The 27,504-nt window shown below is 37.2% G+C and overlaps 2 protein-coding genes across 4 annotated transcripts in view; both read right to left on the bottom strand.

The window, feature by feature from the left end:
• The window catches only part of Gclm (Glutamate-cysteine ligase modifier subunit), a 445,032-nt gene that overhangs the window by 395,502 nt on the left and 22,026 nt on the right, over window positions 1-27,504 (bottom strand). For 2 of the 3 annotated variants that reach the window (XM_081744100.1, XM_081744088.1), the window contains exons 4-6: window positions 24,064-24,263; window positions 22,091-22,205; window positions 19,087-19,104 (exon numbers count right to left, since the gene is read on the bottom strand). In XM_081744100.1, the coding sequence (XP_081600226.1) occupies window positions 19,087-19,104; window positions 22,091-22,205; window positions 24,064-24,263 (333 nt within the window). The remainder of the gene's footprint in view (window positions 1-19,086; window positions 19,105-22,090; window positions 22,206-24,063; window positions 24,264-27,504) is intronic. The other variant, XM_081744093.1, reaches the window with a different exon arrangement.
• On the bottom strand, window positions 1,279-9,257 carry LOC145674245 (uncharacterized). The gene is made up of 2 exons (XM_081744083.1): window positions 8,301-9,257; window positions 1,279-5,423 (listed from the first exon to the last, which is right to left on the bottom strand). The coding sequence occupies exons 1-2, from the start codon at window positions 8,931-8,933 to the stop codon at window positions 3,699-3,701; spliced, it is 2,358 nt and encodes a 785-aa protein (XP_081600209.1). The 5' UTR covers window positions 8,934-9,257; the 3' UTR covers window positions 1,279-3,698.

The following is a 27,504-nucleotide window of genomic DNA, read 5'->3' as shown; positions in this document are numbered from 1 at the left end:
CAAACTTTGCAAGTGTGCTTAAAAATAATAACTTAGGTCTGTGACAATTTATATTACTAAAACGTCCAAAAACAGAGTGAATAATCAAATTTATAATCGAACACTTGTGGTTGTATTACGGGAAGATGAGACTCTGTGTCAGAGTTATTGAATATATTACTGGCTAGCAAAATAACCTTTTTAACCTTTAAGTTAACTAAATGAAAATCGGATTAATGCTGTCGTATCTATTTATTTAAGAGTTGTGATAACCAAAAGTAGGAATCTATTACTTTCCTGTAGGCGGAAATATTATCTTCTCTAGACGAGAAAGGTTATAGTTTAACTGATTCTTGAGCAGACAGTCAGCTGGCTGGGAGGGATGAAGCAGACATAATATTTCATCCAACAAAAAAAATAAAGACAGCTGGAAGGAACTTGAATGCGCGAAGAGAATGACTAACATTTCCCTGTTCTCTCGTTCTTCCTTGTTTTAAGATTTAAGAAAAAAAATAAACTTGTCTACGCAATTAGAAAAATAATTGTCGATAATTGTTTGAGTAATTGAGGAGTGTGGCAAAAATTTTGGCGCCAATTGAGATGGCGCGTGTGGCACACTACAATAAAGAGCAACAGCAATATCAGTTCTACGCATGAGTATCTACATTATATCATGAAAATACGCGTGCATATGTACGTACAACATAAAAGTCAGCAGAGGTGTATGCTGAAAACAACACGCTCACTCCTGATAAGTAGCACAAAAATGATATTTCAGGAAGAAATCGTCCAAACAAAAACAGTATTTGCACCACGAACACTTGATGATGGATGGGTTCTGGCACTCTGCTTCTTCGCAGACCAATGACGTCAACTGATGAAAACAAAACTCCACTGGATTTGGAAAATAATCTGGTCGTGATGAAAGATATCCAGAACAAAACCATGCGTATTGGAATAGATGTATGTACCGTGGAGATGAAAGTTGATTATGCACAAGGGATTGAAGTTTCAGTATATTGTCTCTGCTGTATAGATTGATGTTGAGTTGCTGAAGGCGTACCGCATCAGATACTTTGCGTACGAAGTTCTTCCAAATTCTGAAACCATACACATCCAGAGGTTGTATTAACCCAGTTGTGTGTGTAGGTATCGTCATAATGTTGCACTGCTTGTCCTGTGGCATTATTGTTGCCAAGTCGGATCGATCATAACCCGTCCACGAGTCGACTAACAGTACCGTTTGCTCATTGACTTGTGGAAGGAACACTGATTGGAACCACGTCTTAACGATCTGTTTTGTCACTTTCCCAGATGATGATGCACAAATATATAAGTTTTGTGGGCGGAACATTGTTTGCTGAATCCGTGGCCCAAACGTACCATGAAGTTCTTTCAAGACTATGAGCATGGACGACAGCAATCTTCCACTGGCAGATATAACAGGCTGTATTGTGTAGCTATGTGTGATGGCAGGTAGAGATTGCATTGTTGCTGTAATATGCTTCTCGCCTCGCAAAGCCAGAGAGCGTCCAGAGTGAAATTCTAAAGCAAAGCCACTCTGATCTGTGTTATATACGTTATCCTCGCCATGAGCAGTAATGAGTGATTGTACATTTTGGACGAAGGTTTTAGCGCTTTCGTGCACTTGTGTGGCCTTCGCTGTAATGCTATGTGTTACAAATTTTGTAACTTTGCGTGAGACGATACCGTGACGTGTTTTAAAGCGCCATAACCATTTCTTCGAAGCTTTGAAATTAGCAACGGCTGTTGTTTGGTTTGCTTCTAACGCCCAACGTTGCAAGTCTGTGTCATGGACAATTAAATGCCGCTGTTTTGCTGTCGCAAATTTTTCATACACAGTTCGGTCTATCACGTTTAGCATTTCACGTTTGGTTCCACCTTCTGTGATCTGTTTCTCCCATCTATATAGATCTGTTCTGCATTTGACACGCTTGAAGTGTTTCTGTACAGATTTCCAGGACATCTTTCTCTTCTTCCCTCGTTTCCAAAACGATACTGCCTTCCGCTTGTATCCCATGTCCACAATATCTCTGCTCTTGACTCCAGTTGTATGTACGTTGGAAGTCGTTGGGCCATCCCACTCATCCATCTCATCTTCACTTGCCATACTTGGGATGTCTGATCTATTGCTACATAATAGGTCTTCTTCAATCTCAACATACATGTGCCCATTCGTCTTGAAACTTTCTAGGATGTTAAAAATATAGTTCTTGAGCTCCATTTCCGTTACCGTTCGTGGTGTCCGGACATATTGTGTTGCCTGATATGCCTCCACTAGCATATCCACCACATTCAGGGGATTCACATAGACCATCTTGCGACCACAAACGTCACAAGCCCACTTACACCTCACCTGAATTTTGTTACACACGCACAAATACGCACAAGCACACACCACCAGTTACACAACAATCAAATACCACTCCAGCTACCACACTGTCCAATGTTCACCACTAGGTCTCACAAGCAGTTAAATGTCGCCTTGCTTGTCTTGTTGAGAATAGTACCTGTGAAAGACACAAATGCACATACACTTTGCTGGCTCTACACCTTGCGTTTGGCAACTTTGTATACTCAAACCAGCTCGTATTGCATAAGCCGCGTCCAATACTCTCATTGTTAAAACTGATTTTGTGTACGTCAACTTGCTCTTTCTTTCCTTACAGTACCTGCACCTGTCATAATGTGCTACGTCATCTGACCTCGTATTCCTTCATCTATTAGTCGTTTCTACCACTCAACTTGAGGTTTTGATCTTATATGCAACCCGCTGTGCAGTACTGTCTTGCTGGCTGCCTATACGAACGGCGTTTGCATCCTTCTTGCGTGTAGAGATGAATCTTCGTGCACTGAGATGAATCTGCGTCCCTTTCGCAAACGGGTGACGTATGAACTCAAAGCAAAAACACGTATTTTCCATTTTCGTGTTTTCTTTCTTCCTGCTCCTTGCCACCCTCTTCACTCATTTCTGTAGCACATTATGAATATGTTGTAAACGTGATTGGTCCATTTCCGGATGTTCTGCTTTCTTCACATGGGTAAGTTCTACCTCAATGGCTTGCGTCAACTATGGGTAGTATTTCGTACATTTAACCTTTTCCGATATCTCTTCTCGTTCTCGCTATATTGCATAAAATCTCATTTTGACCCCATTTTTATGTCCCTATTTGACCCTTTCAATACGCTTGTTGGCCGATATAAAAAAATACGTGTCGCTTCTTTTTTGATGATCTGTATGTCTGTGCAATCTTATCAAAATCGGCGTGTTACACCGAGGTACCCTGCCTTGTAAGACCTAAAAGGTTGCCTTTTATTGGCAACTTATCTCAAATAGAAAGCAAAAATTGCACTCAGTTTCGACCAGAAATTTTGGTCCCCTTGACTTTTGAATGCCAGAAGTAATAGAGGCTATACTCTGAATAGACTGCATTATTTTAATAACATTGCAGTTACTTAATATGCAAAAGAAGATTATTGTGGATGCTGTACTCAGGGTTCCCACGCAACTGGCAAAAAAAAATTCAAGGATTTTCCAGGGGTTTTCCAGGATACTCAGGCAAATTTTCCAGGGATATCACATAAAAATTCCAAGGTATTTCTGACAAAATATACCTATTCTGAAGTTATAATATGCAGTTCAACAGAATATAATTACTTTACTGTTAATCTTTAGACCAATACATCGCTATGGCAGATCAACTGAGTTTCAACATCATCTCCTTTTCACTTAGCTCCTTCACCACACTTTTCACTTCCTTTTCTTTTTGTTTTGCAGATCTTCTCATGCTGTTTGATTTTGCAATGAAAGTCAAACTGCCGCACTGTTCCGCTTTTTCGGCGTATTTGTCAGCAGATTTCTGTAGTTCATCTATGTCATCTTGTAACCGTTTCTTTTTTTTCTTCAGCTCTTGAACAGCATCAGCAACTTCTTTTCTTTCTTGTGATGACTTTTTCTCTGTCTTCTTTTTCTTCTGTTCTTCTATGAATAACTGGTACTTACTACGAGCACTTGATGCAAACGCTAAGAGTTCCTTCGAAATATCTACTTTTGTTACACCACCAACATAACTGACGTGGTCACATATTATTCTTTGCGCTTGGAATGACTTCAGCTGAAGATTTTCGATTTCAATTTCCTTATTAACAGAAAATCCTCTTTCAACTGTGGCTTGCCCATGTGATAACAGAAGAACTGGCTTCATCACCTGCAACCACAACTTATTGTATTTTCCTGACGAACCAACTTCTCTATACAGGAAAGCATCAACACTTTCTTTGCCTGAAATATGATCGAATTCCCTATATACACTGTTGTTTGGAAGGACAACAGCATCAAGAAAATCTCTGTACTCCTTCAGCACATCATCGCAAGAAGATATTCCACCCTCAATTCTATTTAAGTCTGTCAATGTCTTTAATAAGCTCGTCATCATTTTCTGACATCTCGCCTTATCTGTTCCCATTAATTTGGGATTCAGACATTGTATGGCACGTGCTAGTGGGTATTTGATAGGTGACTTTTCCAATATCTTTTTTGCAATGCAGACAAGAAAAGACCTGCATTGAATCTTGAATTCTAGCACACGTTTTTCACTGATGGCCTTGCTAGTCAGTAACTGATCAAGCTCATGCTGAGCTGCAAATCCAACATCAATGTTTTTTGGATGAGCGTAATTTGCAGAATCTTGTATGTCTAATTTCAGTAGCTGTGGAATATTACCAATGCTTTCAACTTTATTACTCAGAATAAATCTTCTTATTATATTTCGCACTAAATTATAAAGATCATCACAGAGGAAAGGAATCATTGGCTTGTCCACCTGGTACACTGTCAAGAAATTGCCGATGTCCTTTGTGACTGATATGAAAAAATGGAGCTTTGCTGTTGTCAGTGGATCCTGAAAGTGGGACTTGATGGTTTTAAAAGAAACTGAGTTCAGGGTATTTGACGTTTTACTGCATTGATCAATAAATAGTTTTAACTCTTCCTGCATCTGTAGTACTCTCTCGGCAACGGGCAAATTTTCCACCCAACGATGCCCACAGTGTTTCAGTGGGAACACATGTGAACCAGTCATTTTCATGTAATCCTCCCTTCTAGCAGGGGAATCTTGAAAAAAACTGTGCAAACTACTGAAAAGTTCCAACAAATGCCACCCTGTTTTGTTCATTCCTTCTTTTACAGAATTATGTACAATGTGGAGCCCACAGCTTCCCACATTTAACAAATGCACTCCTGAAGTCTGTAGCAACTGTTCCTGCAACAAACGATGAAATTTCCAATTGACATTCGGCCCATCCATGGATACCTGAAGAACTTTGTTTAGGTTCAGTCTTTCAACACAGTTCTGGAAATCTTCCAGCATCACTTCAGCAGTAGAATGTCCCATGAATGCTGAACCATAATACCGGGTTACCACCTGTAAGTGAAAAAAGTAAGTTTAAGTGCATTTGTTGTACAGAAATTACACTATCTGACCAAAGCACTGTTTTTATTAAGTAAAAATAATACTACTACTGTATCACGTTCTAAAATTTTGACATTATTCGCGACTTTCTCATTTGCATCTTTCAAATCCCTATACTCCTTAATTTGTTGTTCCTTTACACAATCATAATTTACATTATACTTTTCTTAATTTTGTATTTCAAGCTTTAATTTGCCTAAGTCAATATTCACCTCATCAATTTTTGAATTAATTTCTTGGGATACTAATTCACGATTTTTCTCAACCTCTTTAGCTAATATTCCTAAGTCAGACGACTTTATTCACATCACTAACAGCAGAAGCTATTTCCCCCGAGAGTTCTAACTTAAATTGATTTAAGTTCTGCATTAATTGTGATTTTACAGAGTTAATTTCAGAACTTACGGTAGATTCAACGGAAGACATTTTTTTTTTTGTCTAATTTTGTTTCTAAATTCCCAATTATTTCCTTCAAACTTTCCAGAAGCGGCCTCCCGCAATTTCAATCTGAGGGACCGATTTACATGGCACTAATGTGTGTTCCCGGCCAGTTTCACTAGAATTGCCACCAGTCTTGTTCAATGCTGAGCATTTTTGGCATACCCATTTACCTTCATTTTCTTTAATATTTATCACGTCAGTCTGGCTTAACTTAATACATGTTGTGTGGAATAATTGTCCACAACCATCACATCCTATAGATTCCACACAATCTAGAATTCGAGTTTTTTCATAACACGTATGAGTGTCTGGCTCACATCTCTCTTTATCAAAATTAATCAACATTATAATATCATATTTCACTTGTCACACAAACTTAAAGCAAAAAGGGGAAGAAAAGAAACTAACTTAACCTCATTTGCTTTCTGCTTACTTACCCTAAAAGTTTCGTGCCAGTAAATGTACACTCCCGCTTTTATTTTATTCTCATATATCCGTGGCTAAAGGGTCACCATTTTTGTAAACGCATTAATTTTATTATAAAAAATTTGATCTGACGTAAATGTTTTATTTATTATATATATATATATATATATATATATATATATATATATATATATATAATAAAAAATTAAATAATTTTTGAAAAAAAAAATCCTGGTGTATTCATGATGTTTTCCTTTTAGGCCCTAACTCTTGGTTTATTTATACCCCAAGATCCAAGAGTAGTGTGACCCTCACCACCATTCGCGCGCCAACTCAATGCAGCATAAAAAACCATAATGGCTTAGAAGGACTAACTCAAATTGTGACCAGACGAAATTTATTTATGGATTATCGAACTTTTATTGCATCTGACTATTTGTAAAATGTTTAGGTTGTTAATTCCAAGATCTTGCTGAAGTGACACCCAGCATCGAAACCTTTAAGTTTTATTTAAGTGAAGAATATCATTAAGCTTATTTATGGCACATCAACATGACCGCAATATCAGTCTATCAACTGTACTGTTTTTCAATTTGACCAATAAAAATTTTAGCTAAGTGCATATCTTTTATTTCAACTTCATATTCATTAAACAACAATACTCCTTCATCTCATAAGGAGTCATCTCCAAGAATAAAAAAAAAAATCTTTTATGAAATTGTAAAGGAAAGAAAATTCTCATTGTTACTACTAACCATAGTATACCATGTACAGTTGAGGTTTAACTCCCTATTTCATTAAGCGTGCTCAAACTTACGTCTTTAATTCAATAAACAAACAACACCGAAAGGTTACTATTATTTTTCTATAATGCTCAATATATGGCTTCAGCATGCTTGAAGTACTGAACACATTCCCTTCACATGGACAGAAGCCTGATATCTCTACTTCGATTCACTCAGCAATGTTCATTCAGTTATCCGTAAAACGTACATGATATTAAAATCAAAACAATACGACACACAATAATATATATCTACCTAACTAATCTAGCCTAACCTAACCTATAACTAGTCTAATCCTACCTAACCTAATACAAATACTGAACTATAATAAATATTCTTATTTAATTTTCCGGCTCGTAAAATACAAAATCAGTTTTAACTAAAAAGAGAGAATTTATTTATTTTCACAGAACCCATTATACTTTTTTTTTAATACTACATATTTAATTAGGCTGTTCCAACCTTGGTACATACCAATATGGCGGAAGCCCGTCAAAACCACCATCCGCTTTATGATGTATGTTGATTCATGTTAGGATTCATTTATATACAAATGTGTGTCAGTGATTATAAAACAGGCAAGGTAATCACCAACACATCGAGGTATTCACACGTTTATCAGAATAATAAATTTCATGAAAACAATTTAAATTTATAAATATAAACAATAAGTTCTCTTTTTTCTTCCATTTAAATATTAGGCCTAAAGTTACGTAGGCAAAAGTAATCTACAACATTTCTTCCTGAGTTACTGACAAATAAATTTTGAATTTAAAACAATTTTATTACTATTGACTGCAATCGCAATAATAAATAATTTATCTCGTTCGATCGTATTATAATTTCGTAGGCCTAACAATATAAGCATAGTGAGTGCAAAGCACATCGTCTGATTTGTCATGTTACTACATTATTTACGTTATGTAGCTTATCGGCACTGATTCACAATAGGTTGATCAAAAGTAATATGTATTATATTCAAAATAACCTCCGACAATATAATACTGATACAATGTACAAGGAATACTGTAATATAATTCAACGTTACCGGTAGTGGAAAAACATACCATCATTTTTTATCTAATGTTACCGGTAGTGAGAAACGTACCGTAACATCGTACTTAAAACTAACATGTACTTAAAACTAACACTAAAATTTTCAGTAACATGCACTTACCCTGTTGTTAATATCCCAAATGCGAACGTGGATATCCATCTGTTTCATAGCTGTCGTTGAGTTCAAAGTTTCATCAAAAAGCAGAACGTAACTTCTCTGCGCAGACACGTAATCTTGAAGGAGATTTTTGAAATATGGCGCCAAACCAAACACACTTAAATACGAACACTTAGTTTCACCACATGAAAACTGTTTGGCCACATCACTGTCGGGGAACATAGAGGTAAAAAGACTCGAAATATTTTGACAAGAATTGTACGAGTAATGCGATGTAACAACTTTCATTGCCCAAAGTACTTCAGCTTGCAAACAATCGTTGCGTGTCACCTGAATGGTTGGTGATGCACTGGTGGATGGCAAATCGGCTTTACTAACTTCTTTCCGTTCATTACCTACAGTAGTTTTCGGCTGAAAAAAATTCTGCACTGTGCCGTTTCGGTTGTTCGTCAAAGCCAAATGTTTCTTTCCCGCTGCATGACTTCGAATGGCAGCCTCACCCATGTTGCAAACATCGAACACTTTTGAGCAAAGCACACATTTTGCACTGTACTTGTCCGGACCCACAGTCAGCCACTCTTTATATTCTTTTTTCTTCAGCCAAGTTTCACTGAACGTGGATTTACCTTTAGGCATATTTTTTTTCTAATCGTTAAGTAAAATAACAAGAAAAGTATCGTTATTATTCAACCACATGAACAAAGCACAATCTATCAAACGAAGATCGCCAGTGAACTAACTGGACATTTCTCTTTCCTTCCTTCCTTCGTAATGGATATTGCTCTGAAGGTGGTAGCACGCGTTTGAGCAGTTTACACGAGCGGTTGAGGAACCGTAAACGCATAGTATACACAATGTTCAGTCTAATGCACTCTCGCTTTTATACAATGTCACTGCAGATTAAGATGTGACGTTGCTTAGTTGCTACTTCGACTACACAAAAAGGTCAAAAACATGATACGAGAAGCAAAACAGTAACGTTTTTAAATCAATACACTAAGCACAGGAATCTCTACTGAACACATCTCTCCACCGAGCGGAAATGTATTACACCGAACATGGTGTATACTGTGAGTTTCCGTTTACTTAGCCGCCTTAGAATGCGGCACTGAGAAGGAAATGTCCTAGGTCTCGCAATTTTTATTTCTCAGGACTGCTTTCGTTCGCATTCCATTGCATGTAATTGCAATTAGTTAGGAAATTGAAAAACTTCCACTTTTCCAGGATTTTTCCAGGACTGCAAAGAAATTCAAGGATATTCCAGGACATTCCAGGGTAATTTCAATTTCCAGGGTTTTCCAGGATTTTCCAGGGGCGTGGGAACCCTGTGTACTTCAAAAGATATTTAACTTGAGAAATGAGTCAGTACAAGGAAGTCTCTCTGTACGTCCGAGGAAAACACCTACCCCAACGCCTCCTTCGTGCTAGAGATGATCGAGTGGTCTAAAGGTGTTTATGAGCCTCCCTTGACATGCAAACTTTCAACATTAGTAGTAGTAAAGAAAATAATTTGTGCGTTAACAGTATTCCTTACTTGTTGATTTTCTTTAAATACATTTGTATTAAGTAAAACAAGGACAGCTTTATAATTGAAAATTATAGATGGTGATCAGAAAAATGGAAACACCTGTAGTTGGCAACACGTCAGATGTATGGGTTGGCAGTGGTGTCATGGCGCCCTCAGCGCCGGACCGCTGGTGGTGGTGTGTTAGGTCGGTCTCCATACTACGTCAGGCGCAGTGGAACAGCAGTGTCCAGTGGCTGCAGCAGACGGAGGTAGTGTAAAATGTGAGACCTCTCAGAGTTTCAAAGAGGGCAAATTGTTGATGCGCGGTTATGTGGAGTGAGTGTGACGGCAGTGGCTACTGTGTTAGGTGTGTCGCGTGGGACAGTGTCGAAGGTGATGACGGCCTACACAACACACGAGAAAACCACATCGGGGAAGCGGAACAGTGGGCGGAAGTAAATCATGAGTGACAGGTCACGCCGGGTATTAAAGCGCATTGTCACGCAGAACCGTCGTGCCACTGCGGAGCAAGTGACGGAGGAACTCAATTAGCACCTCCCCCACTCTGTTTCGACAATCACAGTCCGTCGCGAATTACATGACATGAACTTACGGGGTCGTGTTGCACGGGCCAAACCGCTAATCAGGGGCCATAATGCTTTCGCACGCCGCAAATGGTGCCGCGACCATGCAACTCTGACAGTTGAGGACTGGAAACGTGTGATATGGTCGGATGAGTCATCCTTCACCCTATTCCCAACCACGGGCCATGTTTATGTGTGGAGAACGCCCAAAGAAGCTTATGATCTGCAGTGTCTCTGCCCAACTGTGAAACATGGAGGCGGCTCGGTGATGCTGTGGGCCGCCATATCATGGTTTTCATTGGGTCCTGTGGTCACACTTAGCGGACGAATCACTGCCAACGATTATGTCGCAATTTTAGGAGACCACTAGCATCCTATGGTCCGGATGTTGTTCCCGGACAATGACGCCATCTTCCAGGATGATAATGCACCCATTCACACGGCTAGCGTTGTTGCAGCGTGGTTTGAGGAACATCGGGATGAAGTTCAACACCTCCCCTGGCCCGCCCAATCCCCAGATCTCAACATAATTGAACATCTGTGGTCCGTCTTGGAAACACGACTCCGGCGACGATTTCCACCTCCATCATCTCTCACAGAACTGGCCGATGCCCTGCACGAGGAATGGTGTAAAATTCCACTTGCTACCATTCACGACCTCTATGCCTCCATCCCACGTCGCATCAAGGCTGTTCTGAAGGCGAAAGGTGGCCCGACACCATATTAATCTGGTAAGTTGCAATTTCGTTCAGGTGTTTCCACTTTTCTGATTACCATCTGTAGTAGTTTGTCAATGTAGTTGGGTAAGGTATTTTTAAAATCAATGGAAAATATGTTTCTCAAGATTTGTAACAGAAGCTACACACTTCAAACATGGAGAATGTTACATGTTTTTACTAAAACAATTATAAAGTATAATAGTACGTAATCAAAATAATGCTTTCTGTTCTTAGTAACTGCAATGCGATAATATAAAGTCTAAATACAGTATTTCAGTACGTATGTCTATGTATGCAGAAATTTTATTGAGCGTTTTCTCAGAGTATTGGTCATATACTCTTTTTTACTGTACCTCTAGCATTATTAATAAGTTTGATGATTAGTAAAATGTCTGATACGGAAAAATAATTTATTTTATAGCATTGCATGGCATTTTCGAAAGTATTTCAGTATGAAATTCCGAAAACTGCTCTTGAGCTATATTCAAATTTTGATTTACCTAGCTAGAATTTCTTTAATCACAAAACTAAGTACGGATTTGAATTTCATATACCTAAAAACATACTTTTGAGACCCCTCATCATGAAAAATTGCAAAAAGTATATTTCACCCTAAAAAATGACACGCCCTAACGCAGGAATGATACAAACGCCGTTCGTATAGGCAGCCAGAGAAACAGTACTGCGCAGTGGGATGCATATATTGGTTAATGGGAACAAAAATTCATAGTACAGTAGAATATAATATGAGGTGGTCCACATACGTAAGATAAACAACAACAGTAATATCAGTACCACGCATGAATATCAACAATACATCACTATGAAAATACGCGTACAACGTAACAGTAATAGTAACATTTTTGTTTTTCTGTTACTACTGCCTACACACCTCCTCGTTTCCAACATCCATCTCATCGTTGTTTCCATTACGGGATATATGCAACCCACTGCGCAGTACTGTCTCGCTGACTGCCTATACGAACGGCGTTTGCATCATTCCTGCTTGTTCTCCAATCTCCATGCATTGAGATGAATCTGCGTCTCTTTCGCATACGAGCAACATATGCACCCAAAGCAAAAACACGTATTTTCTGTTTTCGTTTCTTCTTTCTTCCTGCTCCTTACCACCCTTTTCGCTTATTTCCGTAGCACATTGCGACAATGTTGTACACGTGATTGGTCCCTTTCCGGATGTTCTGTTTTCTTCATATGGATGTGTTCTACTTCATTGCCTTGCGTCGATTATGGGTAGTATTTCGAACATTTAACCTTTTCTGATATCTCTTCTCGTTCTCGCTGTATTCCACATAATCTCATTATAACCCCATTTTTATGTCTCAATTTGACCCTCTCAATGAGCTTGTTGCCCGATAAACATACGTGTCGTTTCTTTTTCAATGTTCTCTATGTCTTTTCAATCTTATCAGAATCGGCGTGTTACATCTGTGTACTCTGCCTTGTTAGAATCACTCCACCCTCCAGTTATAGAAAATAATCCTAAAACCTAGAATTGTGTTGAATTCACTAAATTTCATTGTATATACACTCGTACACCCTTAAACACACCAGTTCACTCGTATATTACACTACAAAACAATGAAAAAGATAGAAGGTGTTTCTTATTACGCTCTTTTCAATCAATATTCCTTACTTTACAAAGAAGAGAAGACATTTTAGAAACTGTCAATTTTTGTGCAATTAAAGAATACCTTATGATATACTTTTTGTTGTTGTTGTTGTTGTTGAAACGTTCTCTCAGTTAGTTTCAAAGCGGCTGACTAACATATCGAGCCCTTGTAAGAAGGGGGTATAGATGCAAAACCTGCTAAATTATTTTCGAATTTTAGCTGGGAACGAAGAAAAAGTGACGCCCTCATCTTTTCAGAATTGTTTAACAACTTTTTTTTTTTTATTTAGTGGTTGATTTCACTCATTTGTATTAAGTAGTGACCACTAAACAAAACAAAACAAAACAAAAAAAATGTTCAACAACTCTGAAATATAAGGGCGTCACTTTTTCTTCTTTTTCTGACAAAACTGAAAAATGGTTTTAGCAAGTTTTGCTTCTATATCCCTGAATTGAAAGTATGCTGGAATTGTAGTGCTCCAATAGGTTAATTTTTGGGTTATTTTCCGTGGCAATTACTGTAAAACGCAATTCCAGTAGCTTCCTTAACTTCACGGGAAGACAACTAATATGTACTCACGCAACGGAAAATATTATATGGCACCATTTTTTCCATGAAACAGTAATACATACAAAAACTTTACACTTCCAAATAAAATTATATATTTGGTCTAGGAATTAATTCGTGCGGGTGGACAAGAGATGGCGCAACGAACGGAGCGTCCCACAGTTCCGTGTATCCACACATGTGTTGCAAACCCCTGTCATCGCGTATCGTTCGTAGTATAGGGCAGTGGATTAAAGCGTCAACAACACCAGTTTGTAGTTAAGTGAACATGGCGCAATTTGTGCCTGATAAAGTGTTTTTGCGGGGTGTCCTGCTGCATTACTTTAACATGCAGAAAAGTGCGACTGAAAGTCATCGTATTTTGGTGGAAGTGTATGGTGACCATGCTCTAGCTGAGCGAACGTGTCAGAAGTGGTTTGCACGGTTTAGAAGTGGTGATTTCGGCTTGGCAGACCAAGAGCGAGCTGGACAGCCAAAAAAATTTCAAGACGAAGAATTGACAGCATTGCTCGAGCAAGATTCGTGTCAAACGCAGGAACAACTTGCAGCAGCATTAGGCGTTGATCAAACAACAGTCTCCAAACGCTTGAAAGCCATGGGAATGATTCAAAAGATGTCACATTGGGTTCCACATGAATTGAAAGACAGAGACGTTGAAAGACGAAAAACCATTTGCGAATTGCTGCTTCAACGACAGAGCAGAAAGGGGTTTCTGCATCGAATTATTACGGGTGATGAGAAGTGGATCCATTACGAGAACCCTAAACGAAAAAAGGCCTGGGTGAAACCAGGTGAACCAGGTCCATCACAACCAAAACGAGATATTCACTGTGCAAAGGTTATGCTGTGCATATGGTGGGATATGAAAGGTGTAGTGTACTATGAGCTGCTGCAACCGGGTGAAACTATGAATGGAGAACGTTATCGACGACAATTAATGCGTTTGAAGCAAGCTCTGGCCAGAACACGACCAGAATGGGAGAACAGACATGATAAACTTATTGTTCAACATGATAACGCTCGCCCACATGTCGCAAAACCGGTCAAAACCTATTTAGAAAATGTCGGATGGGAAGTTTTACCCCACCCGCCGTATTCACCAGACGTTGCTCCTTCGGACTACTACTTGTTCGATTGGATGAGCAACGATTTGATTGGACAGCGGTTTACTTCTTCAGAAGATATCGAAACATGGGTCTCTGACTGGATCGCTTCCAAGGATGAGGACTTCTTTCGCCACGGAATCCGTACATTGCTTGACAGATGGGCGAAAGTGGTGGACAATATTTTTCTTAAGGTATTTATGTATTTTGTGTTTGTACTACAGCTTCAATGTGTGCGTACCAACCGCACGAATTAATTCCTAGACCAAATACATTACTGGATTACTTCAAAAAAGTGGGGGGCAACTGCCCCCTTTGCCCCCCCCCAATCTCCGCCCAATAGCAATACCAGCAGCTATTCTGCTCCACTTAAAGTAGAATTACTTGGCGCATACGCTTTTGGCGTGGGAGACCCTGCCTCGATTCCCGGTGGAAACTCATGTGATTCGAACAAGGCCGGCTCTAGGTATTTTGACATTCTAGGCGAGAAATATTTCGGTGTCCCTGGTTTAATGATACTACCCCTTTTTTGTTTAGGTAAAGGCTTTTACCTACACAAAAAAATACCCTCCTGACCTGAACATAAGTTAGTATCATTTCGATTTCAATCAAGTACCCGTGAAACTTTCTATCATACATGGTAGCAACCTTTAATGCTTTTACATACATTCTTGTAATAACTGCTCAGTCTATTAATGTTACATACTCTGCAAAGAATGAAACCATCCGCCGCGCTGTCCCTAAATTTGACGACCTATACGACAGCTTAGTTAGCCTACATGGACGAGCCGACCTTGGGTTCGAATCCCACATTAAGTAATAGGAATATGTCTCATATAGCCTCGGTGCGGAAAGAAACGCTAAATTGCAATCCATTCATACAATCAATCAATCAAAGTAGGGTAATGAGACCGTACCTGGAAAATCATACACCAAATTCACCATTTGTATCTTTTTTTAAAGTGCTTCCAAATTACGCTATTACCCATAGCAAAATGCAATTGCACTCTCCAACGGTAACAAACAATTTAGAAATTTTTTAGTCGTACTACATGAATAACGTTCACATATAGTTTGGCGTCCACTGGTTCCGCTTGTTTTCAAGTCACTGTGAAATCATTCTTGCTAGAATTTGACTTTAGTCTACTAAAAAACAAGCGTCAAACCAAGTATTTATTTGCAATCACTTGAAACAAAAGAATTAAAGTCGGACTACAAGGAAATTTTTGAAGTGTGTGATTTTCATGCTGTTCCAGTTCGTTCTATAGGGAAATTTCGGCCTTCTATACCCTCAAATACGAATGCAATTCAAACGACCATTATAGTATTTTTACTACCCAAACTGCGGATTTTCTTTCTTTCTTGATGTCATTGTCACATTTTCTTTACATGACTATAAATTAGCTAGCTATTTGTCAGCAACGATAGTGTTAAAAATAAGCATAAAACCTGTTCAGGAACATAGAATATGAGTTCCCCCTATTACCGCATTTAGTGTTGGTGCACATTTTTAGATCTCATGGGTAATAACAAGGCTCATAGTGGTCTGGTCATTTGTGAATACTTAAAAAGTGACCAAAGGCACACGAAAAAGTGACCAAAATCTCATCATGTGTCAATTTCTCCATCACCTTTCTCTTTATTTGTTGTTTTGTTTCATCTTTTCTTCTTTACTTCTTCTTTTTGAGCTTCCTCCTTTCTTAGGTTTTCTAAGTATGCTTTGTAGTTACGGTAAGCAGACTTAGCAGATGTAAGCAGTTTCTGTATAAGTGGAACCAGTTCTGACCTATTTCCGAATTTCTTCATCCCAGACATTATATTTAACTTAGCAATGAGAGTTCTCAAAGCCATGAAATATTCAAATTCATCACCTACTCTTAAGAAGAACATACAAGAAGCATAACACAAGACGAACATGATGAACCACACAAACAAACACACACACACACAACGTTGAGCGGAGCGTTAACTATTACGAGAGAAAACTAAAAGACTATTACGATAGAAGAAAGAACAGACACAGAAGGGTTCTCAACCCCACCTTGAGAGCTTAAGCGTCCACCAATAATCCACTGAGCTTTAGAAAGAATAAAAGCTGAAGTGAGAATAAAGCTGTTGACTTAAAGCTAAGAATGTGACTGTTTCACATGTGGCAGCAAGTACTGAAGCTTTCAGAAGAGTAACGAGTAACAAGTTTCTGCGTTTTTCCATTTATTTTTATAATATTTTTCTTAGAAAACTGCCAATACAAAACATAAATCACACGAAGTAGTCACTTTGCCAAATAGGAAACTTTTAGTGATAAATTTGAAAAAAAAAAAAAAAAAAAAAGTAACTTTTAGTAAAAAAGTGACTCGCTATGAGCCCTGTAATAATATCCTATTCTTATTAAACATTTTTTGCCATTGGATTTGTAAAAGAAAAATAACATTATTTATTCAAATCTAAACGTATGCTAATAATGCGCACAGTTGAAATTCTGCGCGATTACGATACACCTATGCATGGTAACACCGCGAACTTCACAGGTGGTGAACTCTCAAGAGTCTTTTTGTTTCGTCACACTTTTTTTTTTTTTTTTTTCTTTCTTTGGACGTGTGTAAATTAAGCTACTAATCAGCAAAAGCTCAGCATGGGCAGAAGCTACGGTAATACAAAGAATTCTGAATAATATTGTTATTTAATGTGCTCCCTGAACCGATTTTCAGTTTAAAATTGAAGACTTCTGCTGTATCTTAATATCAGAATCATACTTCATATTCTGATAATAGTATGTATCTGGATCCGTAAAACGGATACCCGATTCTCGGTTCTGGAACTGAGTACACGTATCTAGAACGGAGAATTGAGTTCTCGATTCCAAAACCAAGAATCAGATACGCAGATCCAGAACTGAGAATCGGCTAGCCGGATCCATTATTACTCGGGACTCGGGTATTTCAGGAACCGGTTCTTGCTATCTTTAGTGTTAATTAAAAAAATAAATACAACGTGACACCCATACTCTAACGTAAACAATTCTTCATTCAATGTTTAATATTCTTTTGTATATTTTATCGACAAAGTTTCCTAACAATTTTCTAGGTGTGAGACGGCGATTGAACTAGGTATCGACCCTTGGAAAACTAACTTACGAGCAATTGTGAGAAAACTCAACTCAATTTCAGGAGGGCAGTCTGATTATTTTCATGAAATGGAGTGCAAGAAATCGAATTAACTGTTTCGACTTTAAGAAAACTCATTTTAAAAGATCTGGAAAACTCATTTAGAAAGCATCAAATTATATATTGGCACAAGATGATCTTATATGAAAAGTAGTTCTTTCGAATAATTTTAAGGAAGTTTTAATCTGAAGCTCATAGTCTATATTTTGTGCGTCAAGCTTAAAAGTTCCAATTTCATATATTTTTGACATTTAATCTATCTTCTGCAAGGATTGAAAATGAAATTAAATCTTTGAGTTTTACGTCTCACGGTTATGCCGGTTAGGCTAAAGGAGACGGTGATGATGAGTAATGAATGAAAAGGTGGAATGAAGAAAGTGGGAGGGAACGGGAGAACCCCGAGAAAACCCACACACACAGTGTTTGTCCACCACAAAGTTCACATGGCGGGGGCTGGGATTGAACCCGGGACCCCAAGCACTAGAGGTGAACGCTCTACCACTGAGCCACCGCGGCCCCTCTGCAAGGATTGACTTTCAGGTATGACTCAACAGTAGATTCTAGAGGTAACCTTCTTACGTTAGTTTTATTGCTGCAAACTCATACAATATTTAAACGGAACAAATGCTGATAAAATGTATTTGAAGTGGACCTAACCTCGACATTTAAGATAGCATTCTGTATATGAAAAGGTAAATTATTCAAATTATTAAGCCGAATTAAATTAATTCCATATTAAATTATGGGTGCTATTCTACTGATCAATAACATGTGAAAACTAAACTGTATTCTTTATTTTAACACAGGTAGGTATTTCCCATAAAAAGTTCTTAAAAGAAATATACCTAAAATACAAAAACAAAGAGAAATTATTAGATAGGACCTCATGCACAAGATCTTGATGATGATATCAGTTTCGTTTACGTTCTGTAGAATACTCACAGTAGAGTACAATAAATGACCCATATATCGATTTTGCACATGTTTATACTGCATCTATCGTCCTTGATGGAAGGAGTAACTAAATCATGTAATGTAGTACTTTAATGATAATTAATAAGATGAATTTGCAAGATTATAATGGTAACGTGAGTATGGGAAATTTACAGCATTACATGTAACTCCTGTAGATATATATATATATATATACATATAATAACTTCTATATATATGAAAAATAGACAAAGCCTAAGGCTACTGCCACATTGTTAATACTAATGATTATTATGATATTGCCATTATAATAATTTTTGATTCAAAATAAAGTTGACAACTTTCGAAAGAAACATTGTCGAACATAGGCAGGCTTCACGGTGCTAATAAATAATGTAAGATAATTTTATTCTTTTTTTAAATATATACCTCAATAAAATCTGAAATACCAGCAAATACTTAATAATGAAAGAAGAAATACTATTAATTCTCTTGGTTTAGTAACTATTCGAGGAAAGAACGTTGATCTATGAATTATTTTTTTAGCAGTATGCGATTACATATTCTAACGTGTCACTTACCTTTACTTTCTTCCTGTCCTGGTAACCGTGAAATGAAACAGGAAATATATATTTAACGTCTCCCTCAATCAATAAAATTAATGCACTTATGTTGGAAATATTAAAAGTATTACCCATTTAGTTTCTATTATATTATATCTTGTATATATATACACCGAATATTCAATTTAAATGAAATATTTCGATTTTCTAGGTGATTTTCAGTCTCAGCAACAGGTGAAAGAGCACATCATGCACATTAGTTAATGCAGAAAAGTGAGTTTCATTTCACAGTGTGAAACTATGGTAGACTTCCAAAACTATGCGAATTCAATACTCAAAGTAGTACATCTATAACTACTAGTTATAATAAAGTAATAAGATCAAAGATGGAGCCTCTTTCTCGAACGCTGAATCCGTATCAAAAGCTATTAGACCTACTCGCTACCCCTTACTATTTTTGTTTTATGGTGATAAATGTGAGAACCGGAAATCGTTAATTTGAATCACTTCTGGTTTGAATAGGATTCAAGGAGGAGATACAACCTATTCTTGGGAAGCCGAATCGATTGCAAAAAAATCGCTTCTTGATATAGTATCTTATAGTTTCTGCGCAATGAAAATCCGATTTGAAACCGAAGTACTAGTCAATTTCAACTACATCTAGTTTTCGTAAAGTGTTGCTGGTTGTAATAATATATTCTCTTGAGGCGCTAAATCGATTGTAGGACACCGTTTGTCACTATCTATTCCCGTCTCTGTTCTATGGCGGTAAATGTTAAAACCGAAAATGGTTTATACGAACCATTTCCGGTTTGAAAAGAGGATTAACGGAGGAGATGGAACCTATTCGTGGGACGCAGAATCGGTTGCAAGAAACTGCATCTCAATATCTCCTACTGTTTTCGCTCTATGGAAATCAGTATTGAAACCGGATCGGTAGGGTGAAGCGGATAGTCATGGTATGTTGCCTTGAGGCACTGAATCGTTTGCAAAAAACAGCTTCTCGCTCTCTGTTACCGTTTTCGTTCTATAGCGATAAACATTGAAGCCGGAAACGGCTAATTTGAACTACTATTTGAACTAGTTCGAACAGAGAGTTAACGGAGAAAACTGAACCTATTCTTGACACACTGAATCGATTGCAAGAAACAGCATGCTGATATCACTTACCATTTTTCTTTGCTCTGATATCTGTAGACAGACGGACAGACAAAGCTGTTCTATAAGACATCCGAAACTTATACATAGCACAGTTTGGAAGTCTAAAAACTCGATTTCGAAAGAAAGAAAAGCATTGTTCTCCAAGGACGCAAACTGAATCCATAATCAATACATTCCACAGCCACACTGGCAGTATTTTTTACGATGCAAATTTAATTACTTAGTGACAAAAAAAAAAAAAAAAAACTTTTAAGATCCTATTTGTTCGAACATGTTTGATTGATTGAACTCAAGAAGGAACCACATGTGACTCAATGGTAATCAAAACAATAATTATCGCCAAGAATATCCGTCATATAGGTTCCAAAACACTTGTGCATAGATAATCACGAAAATTATTTTGGATATCCTTAGTTGCAACCACATATGTTGTGATCTTACGTTATTCAAGTGTAGAAGTATTCTGGTTTATCATACTAGTTCCTCCCTAAGTTAATATATATTATGTTAATGTTTGTCTCAACCTACAATACTATTTAATATAAAATAATTGGTTATCTTATTAGTTAATTTCTCAGATATATCAGGTTGTCTAAAAAGTATTGAGCCTCTAAAGTTCAACATTAAGGATACATTTATTGTAATAAAACTTCTGAGATTTCTCATTTAAAAATTGACAAGTAGTTAGCATAATTCAGAGAGTTCTGCACAGACCAAAACAAATGATAGTCTGACGGTGCCAGGTCCGGGGTATGCGGTGGATGCATTAAAATTAATCTCCCACCCAATTTCTTTTAAGTTCTGATGGGTCGTTAAAAATGTATGCGGTCTGGTGTTGTTAGCGTGGTATGTGACGCCCATTTTGTTGAATTGTTTGGTGTTCTCGTGCTAACTGTCGACAGTACAGATCAGAGTCTTGTTCTGTCCGGCGGTAGCATCTCATCTTGTACAACGACCTTTTAATCCCATCAAACTAGAGAACAACTTTCCTGGGCGGCAGTGGGCTTTGCCACAGGCTGGAAATTCTCCTTGGTTCGTTCGACTACTATCTTTTGTGCACATTGAAATTGTATGTTATCCACTTTCCATCATTCGTGATCAACCGTCATAAAAATGGGAGTCTGTTACATTTCAATAGAGATTCGCAACAGAAATTCGATCCAGTAAATATTATTGAGTCCGCATGTGACACCCAAAAATTGAGCTTCTTTTTGTAGCTAGCTTTCTGCAAATGGTTTAACACTGTTTAATTATGAGTATTTAGGTTTTCAGCAATATTATGACTGCTTACATTCCAGCCTTGCACAATTTTTGCCAGAATATAATTAACTTTTGTTGTGATTGGTCGCCCACTGCGAGAAGATTTGGAAAGATTTGGACATCAAAATTTCCAGAACGAAAGCAACTGAACCATCTTTTGATTCCTGCTTTTGATAACGTATCTCGACCATAAACAACACAAATTTCTTCATGTGCCTACGCAGAATTTACGCCATTATCGAAGTAAAATTGTACACTATAATATAGTTTTGCGGGAAGTTCACTCATCTTCACGGCGAAATACCTTATGTCTGATCATAAGAATTCCAACACTTCTTGCACATCTACTAGCTTCAACTGTCAGCTGCCAAATGACGTTAGGTCTGGCCCGCTGCGACTCATATACCCTGAGATTTGGTATTCTAACGCCACCTCGTGCGCAAAACACTCAACACCTTTTAGTCAACCTGACGGAATATATATCTGCAATATCTTAATTTTAATTATGAAAATGAATGTAGGACACTTCTTTTAACCAGCATGATCCAATGAAAAAACAGAGTAAATATTTAATATTATGAAGTACCAACTACATACGTACCAACTGAATCGCTGTGTGTTAATAGTTGCACATCGTGTTCTTTAGTAAATGCTTGCAACGCAGGAGGCACCACACAACAAGACGCCAGATTTATCTGGATAATACTGGGTTTCACCTATTAAAAGGACATAGTATGTAATTACGATACAAGAATAATCATAGCTCTATAATTCAAGTTAACAGGTTCTGACACTCTTTAATTGAGAAACAGGAATATTATATATATATATAACGTGAACCATTTATCCTGATACGCCTTTGTAACTTTTAAACTAACGAACAACGAGCGATAAAATTTTGTACCATGAAAATATCGGCAGGGAACACTGTTTGGCAGACTTTGTGGTACCACAAAGTTAACAGTTTACTGATCCAACATAAAGTTTTACTTTTTCAAATGACACTACCCCAAATTATTACATACTAAACCAACTTTTCTTATCAGCAGTAAAACTATCAAAAATCATTACGGCTACATGCAGAGTATCAATGAGTCAAATTTTTCCATCGTTACAAAGGGTTATCCATCAGAAGGCACAAAGAAGACCGACTTGCTTTTTTCTTTAATAATGTCAGTCGTACGTCACTTTCAAGTGCACACGGTGTTCGTCCACCACAAAGTTCACTTGGCGCAAGCTGGGATCGAACCAGAGACCCCATGCGCCAGAGGTGAACGCTCTACCACTGAGCCACCGCGACCTTCAAGTTATGTTTTGGCGTATATTCAATATGGTTGAGAATGCAAAGTTCAAGAGAATATTTTTCAATATGAAGATTCATTAACATTACTATTGTGACTGATACGGTTTCTTGTGTAGTCCTGTTCCAAACAACTGAAAAGATGTAGAGCTGCTGAAGGATGAGGCTATGTATGGCCCACAGAAAGCTCTGATGTTAAATAAATTACACGACATTTGGTGTATTTGTAATACGAATCTTGAACAAGAGGAGGTTATGAGAAGTACCCATTTATTATATTGTATAGTAATTTTCAGTAGGCAAACTTTACGCATTATGAAAAAAAAATCATCTGAGAAGCAAATTATTATTATTAGCTTAATTAACGGCGCTTATCTCGAACGATATACATAAAAGTTTAGGAGTTCGTGACAATTTCAATTTCACAACCTATGGTTCAAATACAAGAAGCACTTTTTACAATCGATAAATCTTCTTTTTTTTTTTTTTTTTTTGCGACGATCAACCTATATATTCAATTAAGAGATGTCGATGGAGCTCTCTCATGGCTAAATGATTGGCGTACGCGCCTTTGGCGTGGGAGACCAGGGTTCAATTTCCGGCGGGAGCTCCAATGGTTTGGATCCCACATTAAGCTCTAGGTTCGGATCCCAACGTGGTCTCATATAGCCTCGCTGCTGAAAGGTACGTTAAACGCAAATCAAATCAAATTAAAGATATGTCGCTGTTCATGATACACCATATTTTAAATGAATGTCATTCGTAACTCTAAGTCCTTAATCTTGTGAGATTCAAGGCATATGAAGACTGCATCAATTACAAAAATAGGTTATAATTTTCGTTCTTAACATGTACATATTTCAGAAATTAAAAATTCTAAGATGTTAGTCACTTATCATACGGCCTTGATTTCTCTTATAGTAAAATACTGTTGATCTATTTGGTCTTGGCCTATCCTACATACCTTTCTAAAAGTTGGACACTGTTCAACTTCTTTACAACCACTGTTCAACACAGAGTTCTATAGCTACACATAGGTGAAATAATGAAACTACTATGAAAACAATCGTACACTACCCATTGCAGAAAAGATAATAAATAAATATGTACCCTATAGTATTAGGTTCCCCTTTTGTTAACATACAACAAAAGGATTATCTTACAGTCTATGAGAAATTATGCTTTATAAATGTTATTCCAAAGGAATAGTAATAACTACTGATGATTTATTTACTTTTAAGTGCAAAAGTATGTATCTGGCAATGAATTCATACCTTAGCCCATTTGTAGAGTTCAATGAAGTGCTCCGTATCTAAGTCACTGACCCCAATGGACAGAATCTTCTGTCTGAGTACATAGTTTTCTAGGATCTCCCATAAATTCTTCACCTTCGACACTTTGTCCTTTGACTCCGATGCATCTCGACACGCAAGCACCACAGAATCAACGTACGGGGTCTCCACTTCCGCCAGCACTGAAACGGAAAGCTATCCAAGTAAAGCAGGTGAAAGTCATTTTTATAGACTAAAAAATTTACATTCAGAAAGAACTGTATACACTTATTATTTATCTATCCATTTCTAACAGGGGATTTTATTCCTTATTACAGGAGGCTATATAGTAAAGAATCATTATATTTAGCTTATTATGTACTGTACTTATTTTCACTAAATGAAACTTAATAGTAGAGCGCTCTAAATCCTGATGTTATATCACATTTTCATTATATTCTTTGCAAATTCTGAGAGAATTGTGAGTTTTTGGATTCCGTTTTACAAGCAGATGTCTATATTTTAAATTATATGAAGCATCATTGAAAAATATACTTGCAAGAAAGCTAAGATAATCGAAATTTCTGTTCACAGTTCTGTAAAGGAAGATTTGCTGGAATATTTTACATTTATCTGTCTATTGTATTGTATTGTATTGTTCCTGAATTCTTTTAATAAATGATGTCACCCTATTTATCACAGACAAGATTTTGGTGTTTCAGAAAAGAAATGCAGTAAATATTGTTCATGAATATATTTTATTATCGTATTTCTGGATGTTTGTTTGAATGGTAACCAAGCTATGGGGACACATTCAAATTTTCATCCGACTAGTAAATTGATGCAATAAAAATAACAATTTCTTAGTTTTTCTAATTAAAGAGCTGCGTATTAAAACCATTATAAATTGTTTTGTCAATATGAATTTTAAATGCAGAGTTTTTTAAATACATACTGCAGAAAATACAGGGTGTTCAAAAAGTAACGAATTTCTTCAAATTAGCCCTTTCTGAAAAACACGCTAGATAGAAAAAGAGCCATATCTGAAAAACTATTTAATCAATTGTAATGATTTTGGTCTTGTTTGAAGGTGGAAAGTCTATACAAACCGAAACCGTCATTTTTGCATGCCTAACCCTAAAAATCTCAGAGAAATCTTGTGAAATAGACAAAAAGTACTAAGAAAAATTACAATTTTCTACTGGCGAAACCCAGGTGTTAAAACAAAATTATTTGGTACATCATCTCATCAATACATACATAATGACATTTAAAAAAAATTAAAAAGGTAATATTTCTGACAATAAAATTATCACAATTTTATTGTACCCTTACCTAGTTGCTGTCTGACGCTTTAGAAGAGTCTGTAATTTCGCAAAGACATGTAATTTCTCGTCTCCCTTGAACTAATTTTTGGAGCATATCCTTTTAATCTTTATGTGAATTGCTTGCAGCATCAACGTGACATTGTGTTGATATGTAGGGTCCCACAATCCTCGGAACGTAATTAGCAAAAATCAGAAAATCCAATAATGTTCTAGTGAATGTTTCTCCTATCTCGACTTATATAATCATGTAGGTAAAATTCTTGAACACATTTTATAGTATCTTGGCTTACACTTGCTCCGTTTCTTTTTCCAGGTTTGAATGAATCAGAGCCATCTATTGAATATATGAAGAATGTACATTGTTTAGTTCTGCTATCTGTGGATAATTAACAAAACTACTTAGCCACATGAGAAACAAGTCCAAACTTGTACAGTATAGTGAGTGCTGGCATTGTCTGAGTGGGTTACAATGGAAACTTGTTTCCTTTATAGAGGTGAGCATGTGGAAATACATCCATTGTACTCTGTGTCTAGTTTAAGTGCAGAAAACCAAGAACTTCTTAAATTAAGAACAATACTTGTCCAGAATAAAACAAGTGACTTTGCTTCACTACATATTTGTGAGCGTCACAAGATAAAATACCTCACAAGATATGAACATAAGCAAAGAAGATGCTGTGACACTCTGAATCTGCATCCTCATAAACCACGAAAGAAATCTCTTAAAACTATAACAGTGAAAATATGTGAAGTCTACCTTACAAATTTGAACGCTGCACCAGAACAGAAACTGTGCATTACATGCTACCAAAATATTTTTACTGTAGGTAAAACGGAGCAAGATATATGTGCTTCACAGTCTGAAGATAGAGTGTTCTGAACCAAGTACGTCTCTGAAGGGACTGACCACTCCCTCACTAAGTTAAGAAACTATCCAGAAAAAAAAGGCGTACACCCTACATGAAAAAGAAATTGTTAGATTTAAGTGCAAAATGTGTTCAAACCGCAGCAGGTCTGTTACATGTTCCTCCTCATGAGTTACACAATGTTCCAACGCCGTGCACTACTACACGTTCAGATTGTGACACATTGGTGGAGGATCTTAGGAGAAAATTTGCTGAATCTTCCATCCCAGACAAAGTGCAAATACTGACTCTAGTTCCTAACTCATGGACTATACCACAGGCTATAGAATATTTTCAAACAACTGAATACATGGTTAGACAAGCACGTACAATCAGACACACAGCAGGTATTCTACTTAAGCCTGCCAAAAGAAAAGGTGCAAGTATAAGCAATGACACTACAAAATGTGTTCAAGAATTTTACCTACATGATGATATACGTCGAGTTTGGTCTGGTAAAAAGGATTGTGTGTCTGTGCCGACTGAGAATGGGAGGGTGTTGAAGCAGAAAAGGCTATTATTGTTCAACTTGAAGGAAATCTTTACACATTTTAAGGAAAAACATCAACAGAAAAAACTGGATTTTCTACATTTTGTCAGTTACGTCCCAAGGAGTGTGTGACCACTGTAAGCCGTAGAATGCATTCTGTCTGTGTATGTAAATATCATCAAAATGTCAAGTTGATGCTGCAAGCCATACACATACAGGATTATAAGGGTATGCTCCAAAAATTGGTTTGTACATTAGAGAATGAGGAATGCATGATTCATCGCTACAAAAACTGTCCATCTGAAGAGTTTGTCAAGTCAGAACCGCTGCAATCTGAAATGTTTAACCTTGTAGATACTATAAAGCGCTACCAGTGGGAAGAAACGGACATATAAACTATTGCATGCATAGAACAGCCATGGGATGACTTTATAACTGAATTCACTAACACTTGAGTGCGCAAAGTTTCTGGTTCTCTTCATTCACACAATGTACTTGGGTAAAAGGGAATATGTACAGCCACAAGTTACTGAGTTACAAGTAGAACAGTATGTAGCTTGTGTTTATTGTGGGAAATGGTGGTTGGAAAAGATCATTGATGTTTCACAGGAAAATGGTGATGTAAAAGTACAGTTCATGCATCCTAATGGTCCATCTAAGTCTTACACCTGGCCCTCAACTCCTGACACATGCTGGATCCTCACAGGCCATGTCTTCAAGA

This window comes from Thermobia domestica, chromosome 2, assembly GCF_964235325.1.
Source record: "Thermobia domestica chromosome 2, izTheDome1.hap1.1, whole genome shotgun sequence".
Taxonomy (NCBI): domain Eukaryota; kingdom Metazoa; phylum Arthropoda; class Insecta; order Zygentoma; family Lepismatidae; genus Thermobia; species Thermobia domestica.
The sequence above is the reverse complement of the archived record's forward strand: the minus strand, read 5'-3'. Positions and strand labels throughout refer to the sequence as shown.

What these genes read in the sequence shown, in the direction of transcription:
- LOC145674245 (XM_081744083.1), bottom strand. Translation starts at nt 8,933, where the DNA reads ATGCCTAAAGGTAAATCCACGTTCAGTGAAACTTGGCTGAAGAAAAAA. An exon ending in TTTGGGATATTAACAACAGG is followed by an intron (nt 5,424 to 8,300) that starts GTAAGTGCATGT and finishes TTTCACTTACAG; the next exon opens with GTGGTAACCCGGTATTATGG.